At 38.2% G+C, this 22,145-nt stretch overlaps 1 protein-coding gene across 4 annotated transcripts in view; it reads left to right on the top strand.

The window, feature by feature from the left end:
* Nucleotides 1–22,145, top strand: part of nipbla (NIPBL cohesin loading factor a) — an 86,580-nt gene that overhangs the window by 23,252 nt on the left and 41,183 nt on the right. For all 4 annotated transcript variants that reach the window (XM_062025846.1, XM_062025844.1, XM_062025843.1 and 1 more), the window contains exons 3-4: nt 20,772–20,919; nt 21,009–21,174. In XM_062025846.1, the coding sequence (XP_061881830.1) occupies nt 20,856–20,919; nt 21,009–21,174 (230 nt within the window). In that variant the 5' untranslated portion in view covers nt 20,772–20,855. The remainder of the gene's footprint in view (nt 1–20,771; nt 20,920–21,008; nt 21,175–22,145) is intronic.

The raw sequence follows: 22,145 nt of genomic DNA, 5'->3' as shown, positions 1-22,145 counted from the left end.
TAAAGTGCTCAAAAAAAGAAACAAGATCACTCCTTCCGCCTTCACAATAAAATCCCTGTGTGATAGATCTTTTCTGACTGTGCTAACACAATAAGTGTCTCAGAAAAACAGCTTAGATATCTACTGTTATTATTTTGCACTCGATAATACCTTCAATGACATCAATAACAACAATACCTTTGTGCAATTTGCAATGATGGAATTAGTGCTATGCAATATGGACAAAAACATGTATTCTCATATAGGTCATTTTATATCACAATTAGGAATGTATATTAGGTATGTATATAGTACTAGGAATGGGAATTGATTAGATTTTTCCGGTTCCAATTCCACTTTCGGCTCTGCTCAACGATTCGGTTCTTTAACGGTTCTCTTATCGATTCTTATTTGGAAAAAAGAAAACAAAAAGGTAGATTAGCATCAGTTGTTTAGTTTAGAGCTAACATGACCTTACAAAGCCAACAGTGAGTCTTAAGAGGCACACAGCATAGACAAAAAACCTTTGGAAATAAATATAGGAAATAAATACTCTTCTGTAAAATTTAACAAAATAAAACATGTGGATATTACTCAATGTTACATTTATATTAACATTTTTAAAACGCTCAAGAATCTTTCGTCATCTCCCTATAAAATGTATTGTGACACTCAAACTATTACAATGGTTTGTTTAGATTTACAAGATGAAGCTATCTTATACATAACATGCAACAGAAGATATGTCAAGCCTTCTTTTGATTTGAATTTTGATGATTTTGGTTTACAGTTTATGAAAACCTTGAATTGAAACTCAGAAAATGTGGGGTCTTCAAAAACTGTAAGCTATGATCATGAAAATTATAACAAATATAAGCTTGACATGTCTCACTTTGCATGTTAATGAGGTAATATCACATATTAGTTCCACATTTGAAGTTAAAGGCCTACTGAAACCCACTACTACCGACCACGCAGTCTGATAGTTTATATATCAATGATGAAATCTTAACATTATAACACATGCCAATACGGCCGGGTTAACTTATAAAGTGACATTTTAAATTTGCCGCTAAACTTCCGGTTCGAAACGCCTCTGAGGATGACGTATGCGCGTGACGTAGCCCGACGAACACGGGTATGCCTTCCACATTGAAGCCGATATGAAAAAGCTCTGTTTTCATTTCATAATTCCACAGTATTCTGGACATCTGTGTTCGTGAATCTGTTTCAATCATGTTCATTGCATTATGGAGAAGGAAGCCAAGCAAGCAAAGAAGAAAGTTGTCGGTGCGAAATGGACGTATTTTTCGAACGTAGTCAGCCACAACAGTACACAGCCGGCGCTTCTTTGTTTACATTCCCGAAAGATGCAGTCAAGATGGAAGAACTCGGATAACAGAGACTCTAACCAGGAGGACTTTTGATTTGGATACACAGACGCCTGTAGAGAACTGGGACAACACAGACTCTTACCAGGATTACTTTGATTTGGATGACAAAGACGCAGACGTGCTACTGTGAGTATGCAGCTTTGGCTTTTTTTTGCGTATGTACGTAACTTTTTTAAAATATATAAGCTTTATGAACCTTGGGTTAGGTGAACGGTCTTTTGGGCTGAGTGATTGTGTGTGTTGATCATGTGTTTGAATTGTATTGGCGTGTTCTATGGAGCTAGGAGCTAGCAGAGGAGCTAGGAGCTAGCATAACACGTACCGTACCGTAAGTGCGCGTCACGTACGTAACTTTTTAAAAATATATAAGCTTTATGAACCTTGGGTTAGGTGAACGGTCTTTTGGGCTGAGTGATTGTGTGTGTTGATCGGGTGTTTGAATTGTATTGGCGTGTTCTATGGAGCTAGGAGCTAGCAGAGGAGCTAGGAGCTAGCATAACAAACACGCAGGTGTTATTATGCAGGATTAATTTGTGGCATATTAAATATAAGCCTGGTTGTGTTGTGGCTAATAGAGTATATATATGTCTTGTGTTTATTTACTGTTGTAGTCATTCCCAGCTGAATATCAGGTACCGTGAGTATGCAGCCTTGGCTGCTAAACATTCGATAACTTGACCGTATGTGCGCGTCACGTACGTAACTTTTTAAAAATATATAAGCTTTATGAACCTTGGGTTAGGTAAACGGTCTTTTGGGCTGAGTGATTGTGTGTGTTGATCAGGTGTTTGAATTGTATTGGCGTGTTCTATGGAGCTAGGAGCTAGCAGAGGAGCTAGGAGCTAGCATAACAAACACGCAGGTGTTTTTATGCAGGATTAATTTGTGGCATATTAAATATAAGCCTGGTTGTGTTGTGGCTAATAGAGTATATATATGTCTTGTGTTTATTTACTGTTGTAGTCATTCCCAGCTGAATATCAGGTCACCCCCGGCTCTCACAGCATCTTCCCTATCTGAATAGCTTCAACTCCCCACTAGTCCTTCACTTGCACTTTACTCATCCACAAATCTTTCATCCTCGCTCAAATTAATGGGGAAATTGTCGCTTTCTCGGTCCGAATCTCTCTCACTTCATGCGGCCATCATTGTAAACAATAGGGAACTTTGCGTATATGTTCAACTGACTACGTCACGCTACTTCCGGTAGGTGCAAGCCTTTTTTTTATCAGATACCAAAAGTTGCAATCTTTATCGTCGTTGTTCTATACTAAATCCTTTCAGCAAAAATATGGCAATATCGCGAAATGATCAAGTATGACACATAGAATAGATCTGCTATCCCCGTTTAAATAAAAAAAATTCATTTCAGTAGGCCTTTAAACTGCTGACATGTATACACGATTTTCAAATTTTATGAGTTTCACCTGAATAATGGAAATGACTGAGTGAAAATGTGGTTGCAGGAAAAACATGCAACTTTTCTCTGACTACAATTGAACATTCACTTCTTGAAAATCAGTAGCACTCTGGCAAATTGGTGCAAACTTCGTCACTGCTTGAACACTCCCCTGCCCCGGTAAAAGGAGACGGTATAGCGCCGGGCGGCAGACATGAAATGGAGCTAGTACTTACTGCCCGCCTCAGAGCCAGTCAGAATCCGTCTCGCGTCTTGCTCATATCAATGAGAAGGCATTAATTTCAATTTAACAGTTAATAGCACTAACATGATAGGCAGTGAGTTAGTACCTGTCGTATTTACGTCAAATGACATGCTATCGTTACTACTGCTGGGATGAGATTGACACGTGGGGCTGGGCGATATGGCCTATTTTTAATATCTCGACATTTTTAGGCCATGTCACGATACACGATACATATCTTGATATTTCGCCTTAGCCTTGAATGAACACTTGATGCATATAATCACACCAGCATGATGATTCTATGTGTCTACATTAAACATTCTTGTTCATACTGCATTAATATATGCTCATTTTAAACTTTCATGCAGAGAGGGAAATCACAACTAAGTCAATTGACCAAAACTGTATTTATCAAACAGTTATTAAGCAGTGGCACAAACATTCATGTCATTTCAAAACAGAAAGTGTAAGATTGTCAGAGACATTTTAAAACAAGCTATGAGTGCACTTTTGTGCATGATGTCACTAAGATGACGAATCAAAACAACACTAAATTAAAGTGCACTTTTTGTACAGAACGCCACTACAATAGTTTAAAACAAATAAAGTGCACTTTTGTGCATGATGTCACACAAGACATTTCAATAACTGTCAAATAAAAATTAGCTGCATAATAGGAAATCAAATGGTGTACGTTCTTCGCTATGTGGTGGACGTTATCTCCTTATGTCGTGGACTATTTTTTTCAAACGGTGTTGATGTGGAAATGATTGCCTCTGCATTTTGTTGGTGTGGCACCGAACGGGGATGTTGACATGCGGAGTAAGTTCTCTTAATTCTCAAGCGGGTGACTTTTCAAATGATGCTACATATTAGTAGTGCTGCTACTTTTTGTAGCAACGCTTTTGCCCCACACTTGACAAATGACGGTTGTCTGTTCGACATATTCCCACTTGAAGCCAAACCACCGCCAGACGATGGACCCCCTGCTGTTTTTTTGGGAATTAATTCTTCCTTCATTTGTTACCAGATTCGCACTTTCTTTCTCTCGTATTACCACTCGCACCACAGCTAACGTTACCCATGCCGCTACCTCTCTGCTCCGCGAGGGCGTATACGTATGTGACGTATGTAAGAAGGTGCGCTTGTTTTATGTCTCTGTGAGAAGCAGAGACTAGAAAGAGTGAGAAGAGCCTGTAGTGTAATGCCTGCAGCTAAAAGCAACTGCGTGAGAACGTATGCTCGAATATCACGATATAGTCATTTTCTATATCGCACAGAGACAAACCCGCGATATATCGAGTATATCGATATATCGCCCAGCCCTACACTGCATACACTGCATCTTACTTTTAGCAAAATTCTAATTAGAATAATGTTCTTTTTAGACCAGCTATAAATTTTACTTTTTATGGAATCATTTTCAAATAACTAAATTAACAGTCTTGAAAAAAAATACTTTTAACAAAAATGTAAGCTTGCACATTGTTGCATGCAAATACATAATTATCTCCAACAATGAGATTAATAGTGAACACTTAAAACTTCTGTCTTGAATAGAATACATCTGTAAATAAAATGTAGTATTACATATTGTATGCAAATAACCACGTAAAACATTGAGAAGTCTATCGTTTCAGTAAGTCAAGTGGATAAACACAGGCTTTTTTTTATTCACCCATCTTAGTGGTGAAAAATTACTTTAAAAAAGTAATTAATTACAGTTTCTCGTTACTTTATCAGAAAGTAATAGAATTACTAAAGGAATGCGTTACTTAAAAAAAAAAAATATCCGGCTTATGCAATTGAGAGAGAGATGTATCATATTTGTGTAGTGCTCGTGAGTGTGTCTTTAAAAGGCAGTGCCTATTGCCCAGAGAGACAGCAGCAACACACTTGTGTGTGTTATCTTAGCCGTGGCAGTTTGTCGGCAATTCGAGCATCTCTGTTAAATGTTTTTACTGGATTGTGTTACTTCTGTTTAATAAAGTGATTGAATTGGCTTCCATGGCTGTCATGGCTCCACAAAGGGGGTATTGTTTGGATTGCAAGCTGAAGGTTTTCACTTCAATCATTGATTTGTTCTCTCGTAACTAGCAGTAGTGTGTATGCGTGCGTGTGTTTGTTTTCTGCCGTGTGTGATGTTGCCTCTTTCTATTTGATTTCAAGTTTGTTTTCGTGTTTAGTTCTGGTATTTGCTTTTACTAGTATAAGAATATTTCCTGCACTGAACTTGCTGTGCTTTTGACGCTGACAAGTTTTATACTTACAACCACATCAGCAGTAGCGTTCCACGTATCATCAGAACTCTGATCACCATACATACCTTGTGTAAATGATTCCAACACAATACGCTGCATTTTAGCGTAAGTTGCGGTCTTGTTTGCCTCGAAAGGTAGTTCTATTTCCCGCACTCTGCGTTTTTTTGTGCAGCTGCTTTGCAGTGTGCAATAATTTGTTTCACGCCTGTTGCCACAAAACCAAAGTACTGACAACAATTGTTTTTCTTCTTTGAAACAAACGTTTTGATTGATTGATTGATTGATTGAGACTTTTATTAGTAGATTGCACAGTACAGTACATATTCCGTACAATTAACCACTAAATGGTAACGCCCGAATAAGTTTTTCAACTTGTTTAAGTCGGGGTCCACGTTAATCAGTTCATGGTATAAATATATACTATCAGCATAATACAGTCATCACACAAGTTAATCATCATCAGAGTATGTACATTGAATTATTTACATTATTTACAATCTGGGGGGTGGGATGTGGAGGGGGTTGGGGCGGGGGGGTTAGGTTTGGTTGATATAAATGATAAATGATAAATGGGTTATACTTGTATAGCGCTTTTCTACCTTCAAGGTACTCAAAGCGCTTTGACACTATTTCCACATTTACCCATTCACACACACATTCACACACTGATGGCGGGAGCTGCCATGCAAGGCGCTAACCAGCAGCCATCAGAGGCAAAGGGTGAAGTGTCTTGCCCAAGGACACAACGGACGTGACTAGGAAGGTAGAAGGTGGGAATTGAACCCCAGTAACCAGCAACACTCCGATTGCTGGCGCAGCCACTCTACCAACTTCGCCACGCCGTCCCGTCAGCACTTCAGTCATCAACAATAATATCATCTGAGAAATGGACATTGAAACAGCGTACCGTATTTTCCGCACTATAAGGTGCACCGGATTATAAGGCGCACCTTCAATGAATGGCCTATTTTAAAACTTTGTTCATATATAAGGCGCACCGCATTATAAGGCGCATCGAATAGACGCTACAGCAGAGGCTGGGGTTACGTTATGCATCCCGTAGTTGCGAGACCTGTTGTGGCTCAATATTGGTCCATATATAAGGCGCACCGGATTATAAGGCGCACTGTCAGCTTTTGAGAAAATTGGAGATTTTCAGGTGCGCCTTATAGTGCGGAAAATACGGTAGGTCTGACTTCGTAGGATATGTACAGCGAGCAGTGAACATAGTGAGCTCAGAAAGGATAAGAACAAGTATTTACATTTGATTAATTACAATCCGGGGAGGTGGGATGTGGTGGGGGGAGGGTGTTAGTCTAGGGTTGTAGTTGCCTGGAGGTGTTCTTTTAGTGTGGTTTTGAAGGAGGGTAGAGATGCACTTTCTTTTACACCTGTTGGGAGTGCATTCCATATTGATGTGGCATAGAAGGAGAATGAGTTAAGACCTTTGTTAGATTGGAATCTGGGTTTAACATGGTTTGTGGAGCTCCCCCTGGTGTTGTGGTTATGGCGGTCATTTACGTTATGGAAGTAGTTTGACAAGTACTTCGGTATCAGGGAATTTTGATTTTTTTGTTTTTAAAATCTAATAATATGAATTTTATCGATATATTGCCCAGGCCCAGTGTAAGTACTTTTTAGCACATTCAACAATACCACGATAATAATGATAACAGTGGTCATTTTAGTTAACATTACATTAGCCATCCATCCATCCATCCATTTTGTACCGCTTGTCCCTTTCGAGGTCGTGGGGGGTGCTGGAGCCTATCTCAGCTGCATTCGGGCGGAAGGCGGGGTACACCCTGGACAAGTCGCCACCTCATCACAGGGCCAACACAGATAGACAGACAACATTCACACTCACATTCATTCACTAAGGCCAATTTAGTGTTGCCAATCAACCTATCCCCAGGTGCATGTTTTTGGCCATTTTGTTTATTGTTTTGGTTGTGTATACATGAGGGTCCCCCACCCCTTTTTAACTGAACCTATTTTATTGATTTTAGTTGTGATTTTTTTTTTTTTATTCAAGTGCAAAATTTTGCTTACAGACAAATTATATTTTATACATATTTGTTTGTTGTTGGTATTCCAAAGTTCACATTTGAATTACAATGTTAAAATATTTGAAAGAGATCACTTCCATTATTATTATGTATTGTCATTACATCAGTGGTTAATTTGGTCTCAAAAAAATAATGGCAATAATATTGTTTATCGGCAATAATTTGCAGATCAATATATCGTCGAACAAAATGTTTTATCGGCCGAGGCCTACATATAACACACAAGCAAGATAACAAAGCTTAAAAAAAAATAAAAAAATAAAGAGTTTAGCATAAACATATGTACATTGAATTGGTTTTATCTTGACAGGGCTGTACAGTGCAACAAAATTACTCGAATAAAATAGATTGTGTAACTTGGAAATAATAAAAAGGCAGCACTCGTGCAAATACAAATTTCAACCCTTTTCATTCTCATTTTGCTCCTAAAATAAATCCATAAAAAAGCGCATCAACCATAGTAACACGACACAGCAGAGGGGCCTCCCAAGGGACGGTGCTTTTACCTTACCTGTTCACCACGCTCTACACCTCAGACTTCAGGCATGACGACTCCGCAGTGGTAGGATGTGTGTCTGAGGGGAGCGAGCAGGAATACCGAGAAGTCATCTCAGGGTTCGGCGACTTTTTTTTTTTATTGAGACAAAGATTATTTATGTATTTAATATTTGTATGCTTACTATTGTATGTTATTTATTTATTATTTATTTGTTCACTGTTCTGTTACAGAGAACAAGGACATTGGATAAAATTGCTATGGTATGAAAAGGGGTAGGATTAAATAAGCTCTGTTTCTTACTACTCCTTTTCAGACGTGCTGTAATGAAACAACTGGAATTGTGTGGTGCATTACATTGTATCGTATGCTTGTTCGAAATAAACTGAAGCTGAACTCAACTGAACTGATGTGCACATAAACACCTGCACTTGAACAGCAGTAAAACAAAAGAGCTTGTGATTGACTTCCGGCAGTCAACGCCACCACCCACACTTATGAACATTCAGGGATCATACTGAATATAGAAATTGTGGACTCATTTAAATACCTGGGTGTTCACCTCAACAATAACCTGGCCTGGACTCACAATCTAAATGCTGTGTACAAGGAGTGTCAAAGTCGCCTAGACCTCTTGAGGAGACTGAGGTCCTTTGAGGCGTGAGAGTCACTGCTATGCTGCTGCTATGCTGTGTTCTATGCCGTGGTTTGCCGAGGTGGAACAGACTTAATAAACTGATTAATAGAGCTGACTGTCCCAGGTTGCCCACTAAACAGCATTGAGGAGGTGGCTGACAGAAGAATTAAGTACCAATGATTGTCACACACACACTAGGTGTGGCGAAATTATTCTCTGCATTTGACCCATCACCCTTGATCACCCCCTGGGAGGTGAGGGGAGCAGTGAGCAGCAGCGGTGGCCACGCCCGACAATCATTTTTGGTGATTTAACCCCCAATTCCAACCCTTGATGCTGAGTACCAATCAGGGAGGTAATGGGTCCCATTTTTCTAGTCTTTGGTATGACTCGGCCGGGGTTTGAACTCAGAATGCTAACCGAGTTGACATCTATAATGTCCAATCCCTCTCACGCCATGCATGGCACTGTGTAGACCCTGAGTAGCTCTTTTAGCATTAGACTATTACATCCACAGTGCAAGAAGGAGCGCTACCGCAAGTCCTTTCTACCCAAAGTCATAAGACTTTACAATGCTCTTATGTAATTAGTGATTTTTGTCTTGGTGTGCAATACGGTTGTTAGTGTTTTTATTTTATTTTATCTTATCTATAAATATTAGTGCTCAATATGTAGTAGAGGTGGGAATCTATAGGCACCTCATTCGATTCGATTTCGATTACGATTCAGGAGCTACGATTCGATTACAAATCAATTATTGGTGCATCTTTAATTTATTTGTATATTGATGCAGTTTTACATTTCTTTTTGTTTGACTAAATAAGCGTTTATCATTTTCAACTTTTAAAAACAGTGCATTTGTAACAAGAAACAGTTTATTTAATTCCCATTACGTTTATTAAATGATTGGAAATGTGTGAAAAACTGAAACATAGGTGCCCTAAAATAAAGGAGCTGTTTGAATCTCTCGGTGAGGTGGCTCACTGCAGTCAGACAAATTTTAGAGCCATCTGCATTACATTTAGATTTATTAAATCGATTATCGATTATTGGCGTTTACTCAACGATTTTATAATCGTCCATGTCCGAATTGTGATGCATCTAAAAATCGATTTCCCCCATATGTAGTATTTATTCCTTTTTTTTTTCTTCGTTTGTTTTTCTTTACGTTTTACTTTTGCTATGTAAAACCTGGACTGCAGCAACGTAATTTTCCCATTGTGGGATGAATACAAGTCTGTCATGATCCGTTACCCGGGTCATGGCATGATTTATGTTTGATAGTTTTTCTGTTTTAGTCTGTTTCCTGGGTGCACCCTCTTTCCCTGTTTACTGTTGGTTTCCATGGGCACTGATTCTCCTCACCTGTCTTAGTTTTGCAATTAGTGTTTCCCACCAGGTGTTTTGGTTAATCACTCCCCTTTATAGTTTCCTGTCACCCAGCAGTAGTTGCTGGGTCAATGTTTGCTAGGGCAACATTTACGTTCTCCTGGTTTTTTCTCCTCGCTGATTTTGTACACGCTAGCATTCCTTGTTTTTCACCCTTGGTGACATTTTAGGTTTTGTTTAGCTCCACGCTTGTTAGCATCTTCAGTCTTGTATTTTTGTCCTGCTTTTAATTTATTAAAAAAGACTTAATCTTACTTGCACGCCGCTCCTGCTTGTTTCCTGCGTTGGAGGGGAACACGACAATCGGAGCCATGCGTCGAAGACGTAACACAAGTCTATCCTATCCTATTTGGGGTAAAGAAACATTGTGGGCAGCAGACCGTGCTTGCGCAATATCAATCCTGTGCACATCTGCTCTGCGCAGACATGATCACATGATACTGTGTGACCATGTTCTGAAAATTACATTTAAATAGTAGTTAATTCTAGTTACTCGTTACTTTACCAAAAGGTAATTGAATTACTAAAGGAATTTAGATTTTGTCTGTTTTCTATGAGGGCAAAATCTCAACAGCAAGGTCCGCCTGTTTTCCGCCATTGCAAACAAAGCTATTGCGCATGCGCAATCTTCGGAAGTGCGGCTGCCGGTGCGTTACCGGGAAGTGAGCAATGCTGCCTAGAATACATTAATAAATGACGTTTTTTCAATAATTTAAAAATTAAACGGTGTTACTAACTGTCCGGAATTTCACCGCGGTTTATCATTATATCGTTTACCTTTACATCCCTCGTCCATTAACAAGTATAAAGTCAAGGGCGGTCCCGGCGTGTTCCTGGTGTAGATGCTGGTCAGTTTTTTAGGGCATTACGGCAAGTGACAAGGGCGGTCGCGGCACTTGCCGTGGTTAAATTTGAGACCTGCAACAGGTAGATATTTAAACCTCGGAACACGCCCGCACGCCTCACTGTTCTTGAGGCACTCTTCCCTTTGTTTCCCCAAACCCAAAAATGCTCCCGCCCGTATAAACCAACAAACGCCACAACAAGTTGCACGACAAAGCTGCGTTGGTCTGCACAATTAAACAAAGTATCGAGTTGCGGAGACAGGTTATGCATTAAAAACACTTTCCTTCTTTCCTCAACTGCCATCGTTTGTCCGCAACGTAAAGCTAATCCAAATAGCGTTATGGTTGCTCACATATATACCGGTACTATATACCAGAGGTGTGGACTCGAGTCACATGACTTGGACTCGAGTCAGACTCGAGTCATGAATTTGATGACTTTAGACTCGACTTGACAAAATGTAAAGAGACTTGCAACTCGACTTAGACTTTAACATCAATGACTTGTGACTTCACTTGGACTTGAGCCTTTTGACTTGACATGACTTGCTACTTTCCCCAAAACCCAAAGCTTAAAAAGTTATTTGGGAGCGCGCCGTATCTTTCATTTTGTACGTGTCTGTCTGTCTATCAGCGTGTGTGCTGCCTGTCAGCTGGTGTGCTGTCAGTACAACAGCCAATCAAATTAGTTATACGTTGTTTTCATCACACAGCATTCATCCAATGAAATTGCAGGACAACCACCGAACAAGAGTTGTCAAACAATGCGGCAGAGAGAAACAATTATGCCAAAGTTGGTTTCGTTCGGGTATAAAAACTACGACTTGGTCAACAAAAAACGAATTGCGTATGCAAATCACGCAGTTCGAATATTACAGACGGAGACGCAACAACTTCCAACTTCGTTCGACATTTGAAGTTGCCCAAAGAAGGGTAAGTTTTGAATGTAAGATAACGTTTATTGGCTAAGTAACATGAATTTTATTTGCTGTGTAGTTAAATCAGTGAGGCTGTAAACTCACTGCTAACGTTATAACCATAGACATGTTTTAAGGGTACGCAGTATCGAGCGCTACTGCCTACTGGCGCAGACGAGACGCGGGGCCGCCATCTTGGAGTGGTGATCCGCTCCACTCAGTGCAATTCATTTGTCAGGAGCAATGAACTGTCAGCGCATTTAATTCATTTTACCTCACTGAATACCACTGATTTTCACGCGTTTTTTTGTCATACGTGTAGCTATGATAACGGACACATGTTTTGGCAAGTTTTATTATTCATAGTTTGCTTAACAGTAATATAATATTCTTATACGCTATAAGTGACCAGACGTCCGAGATCAAAACTGGGAATATAATCCCAGAGAAGGGGGAAAAAACGGTAAGCTATTTTTAAATTGAAGAAACAATATGATTAGGTTATATATACATGCGTATATCCTACATAAACAATGTATGAATACATTAGATATCTATATATCCTAGGGACCTATAGACTGTATCTCTGTTGCTGCAGCAGCAGAGAGTTTATTCTGTCTTGACACTTTGTATTGATATTTTGTATTACATTCTTCCCTTAAATGATAATGTTTACAGTGATTGTTATGTATGTATTTTTTATGTATGTCGCTTTGGATAAAAGCGTCTGCCAAATACTTAAACATATATAAACACCTGAAAGTCTTTATATCAGCTAAAACCACCAATTTGTTTCACTACATTCAGAATAAAACCAAATGCTGTTTTACCCAACAATGTTAGTATTTGAATATTGTTACTTGAAGACTTATTCCTGGTTACAATTATACTGTTAAGAAAGTATTGTCTTATATTTTGCCTAAAATGAGAATGCATCATAATCAGTGGCGGCTGGTGAATTTTGTTTTAGGTGGGGCTGAAAGTTTGTAAACCAAACCCCTGTAGGGGCGTCATCCTCCCCCAGAAGATTTATTTGTGATTTTCACATACAAATATTGAAGATCTTTGCTCCTTCTCAACTCTGTGGTAATATTATTTTCATAAAATACAACCAATAGTATGTTAATGTTTGTTTTTGCAAATGTGTTTATTCTGTAAAGGAATTAGTTAAATGTTTAAAATTGTTTAAACTATTAAAATTACTGTTAATAGTGCTGTTATGAATTGCAATGTCAGCACTATTTTTTTTCTTGCAATTTCAAATGCACTTGTTTTAATAAATAAATACAGCGTTTTAAAAGCATACACAATCTGTGTAAAAATATTAGTCTGTGGTTAAAAGGACTTGAAAGGACTCGAAACTCAAAATGCAGGACTTGTGACTTGACTTGAGACTTTCCAGTCTTGACTTTGGACTTGACTCGGGACTTGCCTGTCTTGACTCGGGACTTGACTTGAGACTTGAGGGCAAAGACTTGAGACTTACTTGTGACTTGCAAAGCAATGACTTGGTCCCACCTCTGCTATATACTATATACTATATACTGCGAGCGGTACACTGCGTTCCTTGTAGTATGTGCCTTTTGTACATAATATTTTTTTCACTTGTTTGCACTTTATGATCGCATATTTATTTTTAGTTTGCTCTTTTGTAAATGTTATTTTATAACTGATTTTTTTTTTAGTTTCATTTCGAAATGAAAGTTCACATACTGTTTGTTTAAAATAGAAAGTGCAATAAAATATGTTTTACATAACAGTAAATCGTGATCAATAATCGTAATTTCAATATTGATAAAAAATAATTGTGATTGTTATTTTGGCCATAATCATGCACCCTTAATAAACGATACCACCATTTTTCAAGTTTCTTTACGTTTTTCCAAATTGATCTGGAGACTTTTCCAATCCTTTTTAATTATTCTTTTTTTCTCATTTAAAAATAATTACCAACACTTCTTGCATCTCTTTCTATTGTTATTGGAGACTCACGCTCTGCAGTGTCCCCACCAAGCAGCAAGTGGTGCTGCGATCCTCCGCTATCCCACAGCTCTCACAGCTGGTCACACTGTAGCCTGGCGCAGCAGCCCCAACTGGCGGTTCCCATTCTTGAAAGACCACTATCCTATTGATATTTCCACATTGCACATTTTGCAGATCGCTGTTCTCAGGTCTATCTTGGATATATTGGAATAAATCCACACTGCAGACATGTTTCCTCCTCTCCAGATGACCATATTCTTCTTGCTTACGTTACCACAATGCAATTTTTAGCTGCGCTAAATGGTAATAAAAAAGTATATCAATAAATCTCTTGTGGGCTGCGTTACCCAAAGCAACAACATATTTTATTATCACAAAATATTGTTGGTATTAAAAATTGCTGGACAACAGGGAAGTAGCTACATTTAGCTAAACATTGTCACAAAATATTATTTTCACACTGTTAAAACAACTGCAGAGGCATAATTAAAGATGACATCAAATGATTTGACTTGCAACAAGAGATCAACTCCAAAAATGTAGTGCTTAATCCGAGTACCCATTTAGGTGTAAAGACATAAATGTGCCTTCTTGCGAGTGTAGAAGAAAGTGTGGTTGACCGGATAGCTTGGCAATGTTGAATCTTTTAAATCACATTCAGCTGTTTATTGATGATATATGGCTTGTCTTTTCACTACTAGACCTAAGATACTCACATCTGTTGCTCAAGGTAAATATACAGTAGCCATTTAGAATGTTTTTCAATTAATTAATTAAGGGGGATGGCCTCTATGTCACGTAGTTGTAATCCAGCAATATATTAACTGTATTGTATACACAGATAGTCTTTGGTACTTATTTGGATATATCTGGAGACTGGGACCCCGGGCACTACAGGTTGTGCCGTCTTATATGTAAATGTATGCTGGAATGTTTCTTGTTCTTTGCCTATTGTCAGTATGTCTCGAAATGTTTGATCAAATACTAAATGGTAGGAGTTAATAATGATAATAATAATAAAATATTGTATTTGTAAAAAGCATTTTACTTTGAGTAAACAACCTCAAAGTGCTACAGTGTATTAATAAAAATGAAAGATAATAAAAATAAATACAATTAAAAAAAAAAAAAATGCTTTTTTAAAAAGAAGGGTTTTTAAGCCTTTTTTAAAAGCATCCACAGTCTGTGGTGCCCTCAGGTGGTCAGAGAGAGCGTTCCACAGACTGGGAGCGGCGAAGCAGAAAGCCCGGTCTCCCATTGTTCGTAGCTTAGTTAGGGATGGAAATCAATAACCGTCTCTTAAGAACCGGCTCCCAGTGTTTCGATTCCTTGGAATCATTTGACAGTTTTGTTAACAATTCCTTTATCGATACCTGTGGGCATGCTTGACGTCACCAAAATCATACATGCTTGATTTTCTGCTAAATAATGGTAATTGTTATAGTTGATAGTTGCAAAACTGCAAAATTGCACAGTGTACGGTTCTACTTGACTTGGTTGTTTTTGTCTTTGTCTGGTTCTCCGGGTATTCCGGATTCCTCCCACCTCCAAAGACATGCAATTGGGGACAGGCTGATTGGCAACTCTTAATTGTCCCTAGTGCGTGAATGTGAGTGTGAATGGTTGTCTGTCTGTCAGTTGGCCCTGCGATGAGGTGGCGACTTTTCCAGGGTGTATCCTGACTTCTGCGCGAGTGCAGCTGGCATAGGTTACAGTCCCCCCGCCACCAAATGGGACAAGTGGTAAAAAATGGATAGTTGTACTTTTATTTAAGCCCTCAGTGTATATACCGTATTTTTCGGACTATAAGTCGCAGTTTTTTTCATAGTTTGGCCGGGGGTGCGACTTATACTCAGGAGCGACTTATGTGTGAATATAACACATTACCGTAAAATATCAAATAATATTATTTAGCTCATTCACATAAGAGACTAGACGTATAAGATTTCATGGGATTTAGCGATTAGGAGTGACAGATTGTTTGGTAAACGTATAGCATGTTCTATATGTTATAGTTATTTGAATGACTCTTACCATAATATGTTACGTTAACATACCAGGCACGTTCTCAGTTGGTTATTTATGCCTCATATAACGTACACTTATTCAGCCTGTTGTTCACTATTCTTTATTTATTTTAAATTGCCTTTCAAATGTCTATTCTTGGTGTTGGGTTTTATCAAATACATTTCCCCCAAAAATGCAACTTATACTCCAGTGTGACTTATATATGGTTTTTTCCTTCTTTATTATGCATTTTCAGCCGGTGCGACTTATATTCCGAAAAATACGGTTTATATAGTATATATACATTTAAAAAAAAACTGAAAAATTGTAAACGTGTTACTTAACATTTTTGTGTCATTGTCATTTGTCACAGAGAATTTTTTTTATATTTTTGTTTACTACTTTTATTATAGTTATTTTCAAAACAAAATATTTTTTGGGGCACCCCAGCGAGGCGGTGGGTCTTTTAAGTTGCTAATCAACTTGTTTCCTATCCTTTTATCCAAATGAGAATTAATAAGAGAAATGATAAAGAACCAAACCGTTAAGTGGAATCAAAAGTGCAATCGGAATAGTAAATCGTAAAAAAAAGAGTGGTAATTCTTTGCATCGGTTTCAGCAGCTGCGAGCGTTTCTACCATAGTGGAATGAAAGGAAGGGGGTGAGACCGCATTTCATTCATCAAGTGTCTTTGTTTTTGTGCAGAAAGGTGGGGTCGCTAGCCTGCACACAGCGCATCAAGTTAGCCTGGGACTACCAACGCAACAGTAGCGATAGCAGGAATTTGGAGAAAAAAGATGATAGCAAAACTACTTTGCTCATTTTGCTGTCATTAAAAAAGGGATTCAGCCTTAGACAGATCATCCAATCATCATGCGCGAGCCCGGCACCCACTTTTCATTCACTCTCATTTACTCACTTGGCGTCCGTGGGCATTTATCCTATAGTTGTCCAGTTTGGCTGCAGTGGAATAACCCACTTCAGGGTTTTCCCTAGCTTGCCAAGATACCTGTGGCGATGGGGGTCCAGCATTTTTTTTGTTATTATTGAATGCACTCGTGTTTAGAGACTTTACTTATGTCCCTCAATGTCCCCCCCCAAAAAGCAAGCTGCAGCGGGCATGACGTCTCACTTGCTTCACGCTGTGGCTCCAGTTGAACTTTCTGTTCTTAAAAGCCGCCACTGTCCTTTTGATATTTGCATGCACATTTTGTAGATGTCTGTTCGTATTATTATTATAATATTATAGTAAGTCCACATGGCAGACATACTGACTACGCTCTAGACAATCGTGTGCGTCTTGTTTACTTCATCACAACATCCGTTTTCGGCAGTGCTGTTTTTGGTGATCAAAGTCTTTTTTCGGCGCTCGAGTTTTCAGTGCATCACTAGTCAATAATGAGCAATTTTATGTTTGTGTAATTTTCATTTGGTGTTCATTGTTCCCTTGATTGGGAACACAACATCTGTGCCTGAAAGGGGATTGGCCGAGAATGAGTTGTTAGCATAAGTTTGGTAACAAAAGTAAAAAATAACGTCAGACTTTTGTCTTCTTTTGAAGGCTGTATTACATTATATTACCATATTTTTCGGACATTAAGTCGCACCGGCCGAAAATGCATAATAAAGAAGGGAAAAAACATATATAAGTCGCACTGGAGTATAAATCGCATTTTTTGGGGAAATGTATTTGATAAAACCCAACACCAAGAATAGACATTTGAAAGGCAATTTAAAATAAATAAAGAATAGTGAACAACAGGCTGAATAAGGGGACGTTATATGACGCATAAATAACCAACTGAGAACGTGCCTGGTATGTTAACGTAATATATTATGGTAAGAGTCATTCAAATAACTATAACATATAGAACATGCTATACGTTTACCAAACAATCTGTCACTCCTAATCGCTAAATCCCATGAAATCTTATACGTGTAGTCTCTTACGTGAATGAGCTAAATAATATTATTTGATATTTTACGGTATTGTGTTAATAATTTCACACATAAGCCGCCCCTGAGTATAAGTCGCACCCCTGGCCAAACTATGAAAAAAACTGCGACTTATAGTCCGAAAAATACGGTACTTTCATTTGTTTTAACGTCAAAAAAACTTATTTTTAAGGTGTGGCGGCTTTAATTTTGCGTTGGCATTGCGCCACGATTTCTTACATTTGGGGGAACCCCTGCACTTTATGCTTCCTCAATGAAGGCAATGGACACTTTGCTTCAACACTTTTTATTGCACTGTGACACTACCACAGTCAAGGAAAAGAAGTTGCAACAGCTGTTGCCAAAGTATCTGATTCTGAACAAAAGTTGAACGCATCCTGGTGTGTATTTGTGCTGTGTCGGTCAAGCTGCAGTGCAAAGCGGGGCACTGCGCCTCCGGTGGTTGGCGGAGCCAACACCCCAGCCGCCGGAGGCAAGGTGCGGGCGCACGGGTGGTGCATCGGTTTTACCGCCTAGGCTCCAGGCACTCACGTGTGTCTTGCTTGTGGCTGAGTTTTTCGGTGGCCAAATTTTTGGTGCACCTTTAGTTAATAGTGTGTAAATAATAGGCTATATATCCATTCATACAATGTATTACAGGATTTCTCCTAGACTGCCAAGATACCTGTGGCGGTGGGGACATGGTCATGGGGCGTAGTTATGGGCGTAGTCACAATGACTCTGCTATGATGATATGATTTTCTTTAAAACAAAAAATTCACTGGTGTTATTTTACATTTGACTCTCCTTAGTTTTATCCTGCTTCTAAATGTGTTTTAACTCCTGTGCAGCACTTTGTGAAACTTTTATTGTTTTCTAAAATGTGCTATATAAATAAAGTCGATTGGATTGGATAAAAAAATTTAAAAAATGTATACATACATTTAAAAACAAATCTGTTATTATTAATTAGTATTAAGATATATTTTTATATCGTTTTGCTGTATTTTTAATTGTTGTTTCTTATTGTACAATGTACTTTGAGAACTTTTCAAGTGTCTAGAGACTTCTAATATTTATTAAAAACAACTAGCAACAAATCTAGCTTCTCTTTCTGGTGTTATTATTAAATGTAATTGTGTTTAGAGACTCTTTACTTCTGTCCCTCGATGTCCCTGACCAAAGAGGCGAGCGATAGCGAGCATGACGTCACATTTGCTTCGCTCTGATCCAGTTGAACTTTCTCTTCTTAAAAGCCGCCAATATCCTCTTAATATTTTCCACGTTTTGTAGATCACTGTCCACGGGTATATCTGGTTATGTCCACATTGCAGACATGCTGACAACGCTTCAGACAATGGCGTTTGTCTTGTTTACATCCGGGTTCGGCAGCACTGTTTTAGGTAATAAAAGTCTTTTTTCGGTGGTCGAGTTTTCGGTACATCATTTGTCAATAGTGCTCAAATAATAGGCGATATATATATCCATTCAAACTTTAACGACCTGCTGGTGGGAATGTTAATTGTTTGTGTGGTTTGGATTTAATGTCAGTTTTTCCCATTTTTACAAACACACTATCCGTCCCTGAAAGGTGATTGGCAAAGAATGAGGAAGTGTAGTTGTGTCTGGCGGGGAAGCGCAGACTAACAGAGACGAAAGTGTAGACACGGGAGGTAAAACCTGTTGGAATTCTGCCATTGGTTATCATAAGATTGGTAATAAAAGTTAAAAATAGCATCAGACTTTGTGTGATTTTTTTGTGGGTGATACAATACATTATATTTAATTTGTTTTCAAATAGGAAAAAAACGTATTTTCCAAGTGTAGCGATACTAAAAATGTTGTGGTGGTCCGCCACATTCAATTACATTAGGGGAAACCCTGTATTATTTAAATTTGTCTTCAAGTAAAATACCCACATTTTTAAGGTGTTGCGACTTTTATTTTGCCGTGGCAGTGCGCCATGTTGAACTACTTTTAGGGGAAACCCTGCACCTGAAACACAACCAACTGACTCAGTATTTCCAACTCATAAAAGACGTGCACATGAAGATGTAGAACCTTTGTCCGGACAGGCCACACTCACTGAGGTGTTTGATGAACAAGGTCAATGCAAACGAGACAGTGCAAAAGGGTGTGCGCTCACAGAATGTGTAGTTCACTACATCGCCAAAGACATGCTGCCCTTAATAACAGTTGAAAAACTAGCCTTTTGTAAGACGCTGCAAACGTTTGACAGACGTGTCATGTTGTCATGACGTGATGGTGTTCCTTGCTCTTAATCCCAGACTAAAGTTTTTTTTGCACATGGCCTGTTAATACATATTCTTATACTGTTGTGTTTGTATTATTACTCTGCACTTTAGTTCACAAAGGTCCTAACTTGATTGTCAGTTAAGTAATGTACAACTGTATCTCTGCCTACATGTTTAATATTGAAGTGCTACTTTGTTTGTCAAGACTTTATTTAGCCATGTTATTTATTGTTTTAGTTGTGTATATTTGCGGGTCCCCCGCACCCTCCTTAACAGAGACAGAACCTATTTTATAGTTTATTTATAGTGCACATTTTTCACACACGGCAATTCAAAGTGATTTTCAGAAAATTACAAGAAGGTAAAAATAAGATAACCGTGAGAATAATTTCATTTAAAATTATAAAATAAAATAATCATAGTTCAAATTAAAATCAAAGAATGAAGATAAAATACTTTCAGTAACCATATGCACAAAATATTGCTTTTGGTTTTGATTTTTATTCAAGTGCAAAGTTTTGCTCACAGACAAAGTGTATGTTATTGTTGTTAGTTTTATTTAACTTGGGGATTTAAAAGTTTACCTTCCAATTACAATGTTGTTATACGAGAAATACAGGTTTATTGCAATTGAAATGGTATACTTGTTATGTAATATCCTTACATTAGTGGTTAATTTGGTCTCAAAATAATGTTGACAATGATATAATTTATCAGCAATAATTTGTTGGTCAATACCATCATGCAAAATGTGTTATCAGCCCAGGCCTAGGTACGAGCTCAATGTAATTAGAGAGGTTGGTGATTTTGTTATTGCAAATAATGAATGTAAGCATATGAAATTGTGTCAATATTTTAAAATATATATATATGTTGCAAACATTGACTGAATGGCGTCTCCTCTGGTTGCTGTTCTGTCAGTCAGTGCTGAAAGGGCATGTTGGCTCTTCTTCCCTAGGTGTCAGGAGATGTGAGGACGGGTGTCGTCCATCGACCCCCCTGATCTTCCTGTGTATCAACACACTCCCCCCCACCCTCAAGCATGAATGGGGATATGCCTCATGTTCCCATCACCACTCTCGCTGGGATCGCTAGCCTAACAGACTGTGAGTTGTGTCCATATACTGTTGTCATGTCTTCTCAAGATGAGCAATAACAGTCTTCTCTAATCAGTCAGTCTAATCTCTTGTCTTAGTGTTGAACCAGCTTCCCCTTCCGTCCCCCCTACCGGCCACCACCACTAAGAGCCTCCTTTACAATGGGAGAATCGCAGAGGAGGTGACCTGCCTACTGGGATGTCGGGATGAGAATCTGGCCTCCCAGCTTGCCCATGGCCTCAGCCAGGTTTCCACAGAGCACATGTAGGTTTTTCAAAAAAATGTTAACTCATTCGTTTTCTACACCTTGGGTTCACTTCACAGTAGACCTGCAAATAACGACTATTTTGATAGTCTACTAGGAATGGACTATGTTAAACGATTAGTCGACTAATTGGATTATGAACATGTAATACAACTATTTAGTGGCTCTAATTTAGCCATCAGCTTTTAAATTCAGCTTGAGATATTTATAGGCATTTGCTAACTGACAATTAATACAATAAAGATGAACTTAATTCACTAATATGTATTTTTTTCACATGTCTTTACTGTGTATATATTTGAACAGTGTTTATGTTGTGTACAAAGTGTATTTATAATATGTTGTGCAAAGGAAATGTCATAATTTTTTTAAGCTCATCTTGTATTTGACATCGTTTATAGGGTTAGGCGCAATAAGTGTTCAACTTCAGCCTAAACCCGTTCGGTCTGCAACATTTTCAATTTATGAATGTACAACTGTTTGTTGATGTAAAACTGTTTGTTTATTTTGTTGACCACTGACCGAAGAAATAATAAACTAAACTAATATGTATTCATAATATGAACTGTGCTGCCCATTAGGCTTTTACAAAAATAATAACTACAGTATATTAAACTGGTTTCCATTTAAAAGCCAAGACAGGCCAAGTGCTGATAAAAAGAAGTAATTTTGTATGTAAACAAAAGATAATTAAAATTGCAGCAATAACAACAGAAACATTAACCCTTTGAACTACCTTTTATATAAGAAAATAGCATTTTGTGAAAATGATAATGTTGAGAAATCTTCATACATGTATAGGCTTGGGCATTATGGCCAATTTCCTGAATGGATTAGATTTTGATTCATAAGGTACTACATCGATTAATCACAATTTGGTTCGATTCAGTCTATACCTAAATATTGAAAATGTCTCTTATCTGTTTCAAAATAAAAAATATACTTTCTTTTTTTCTCTTCACCATAAAAA

The sequence above is a fragment of the Entelurus aequoreus genome, linkage group LG17 (assembly GCF_033978785.1).
Source record: "Entelurus aequoreus isolate RoL-2023_Sb linkage group LG17, RoL_Eaeq_v1.1, whole genome shotgun sequence".
NCBI lineage: Eukaryota > Metazoa > Chordata > Actinopteri > Syngnathiformes > Syngnathidae > Entelurus > Entelurus aequoreus.
Note: the sequence above shows the minus strand (reverse complement) of the source record. Positions and strands in the feature narration are given on the sequence as shown.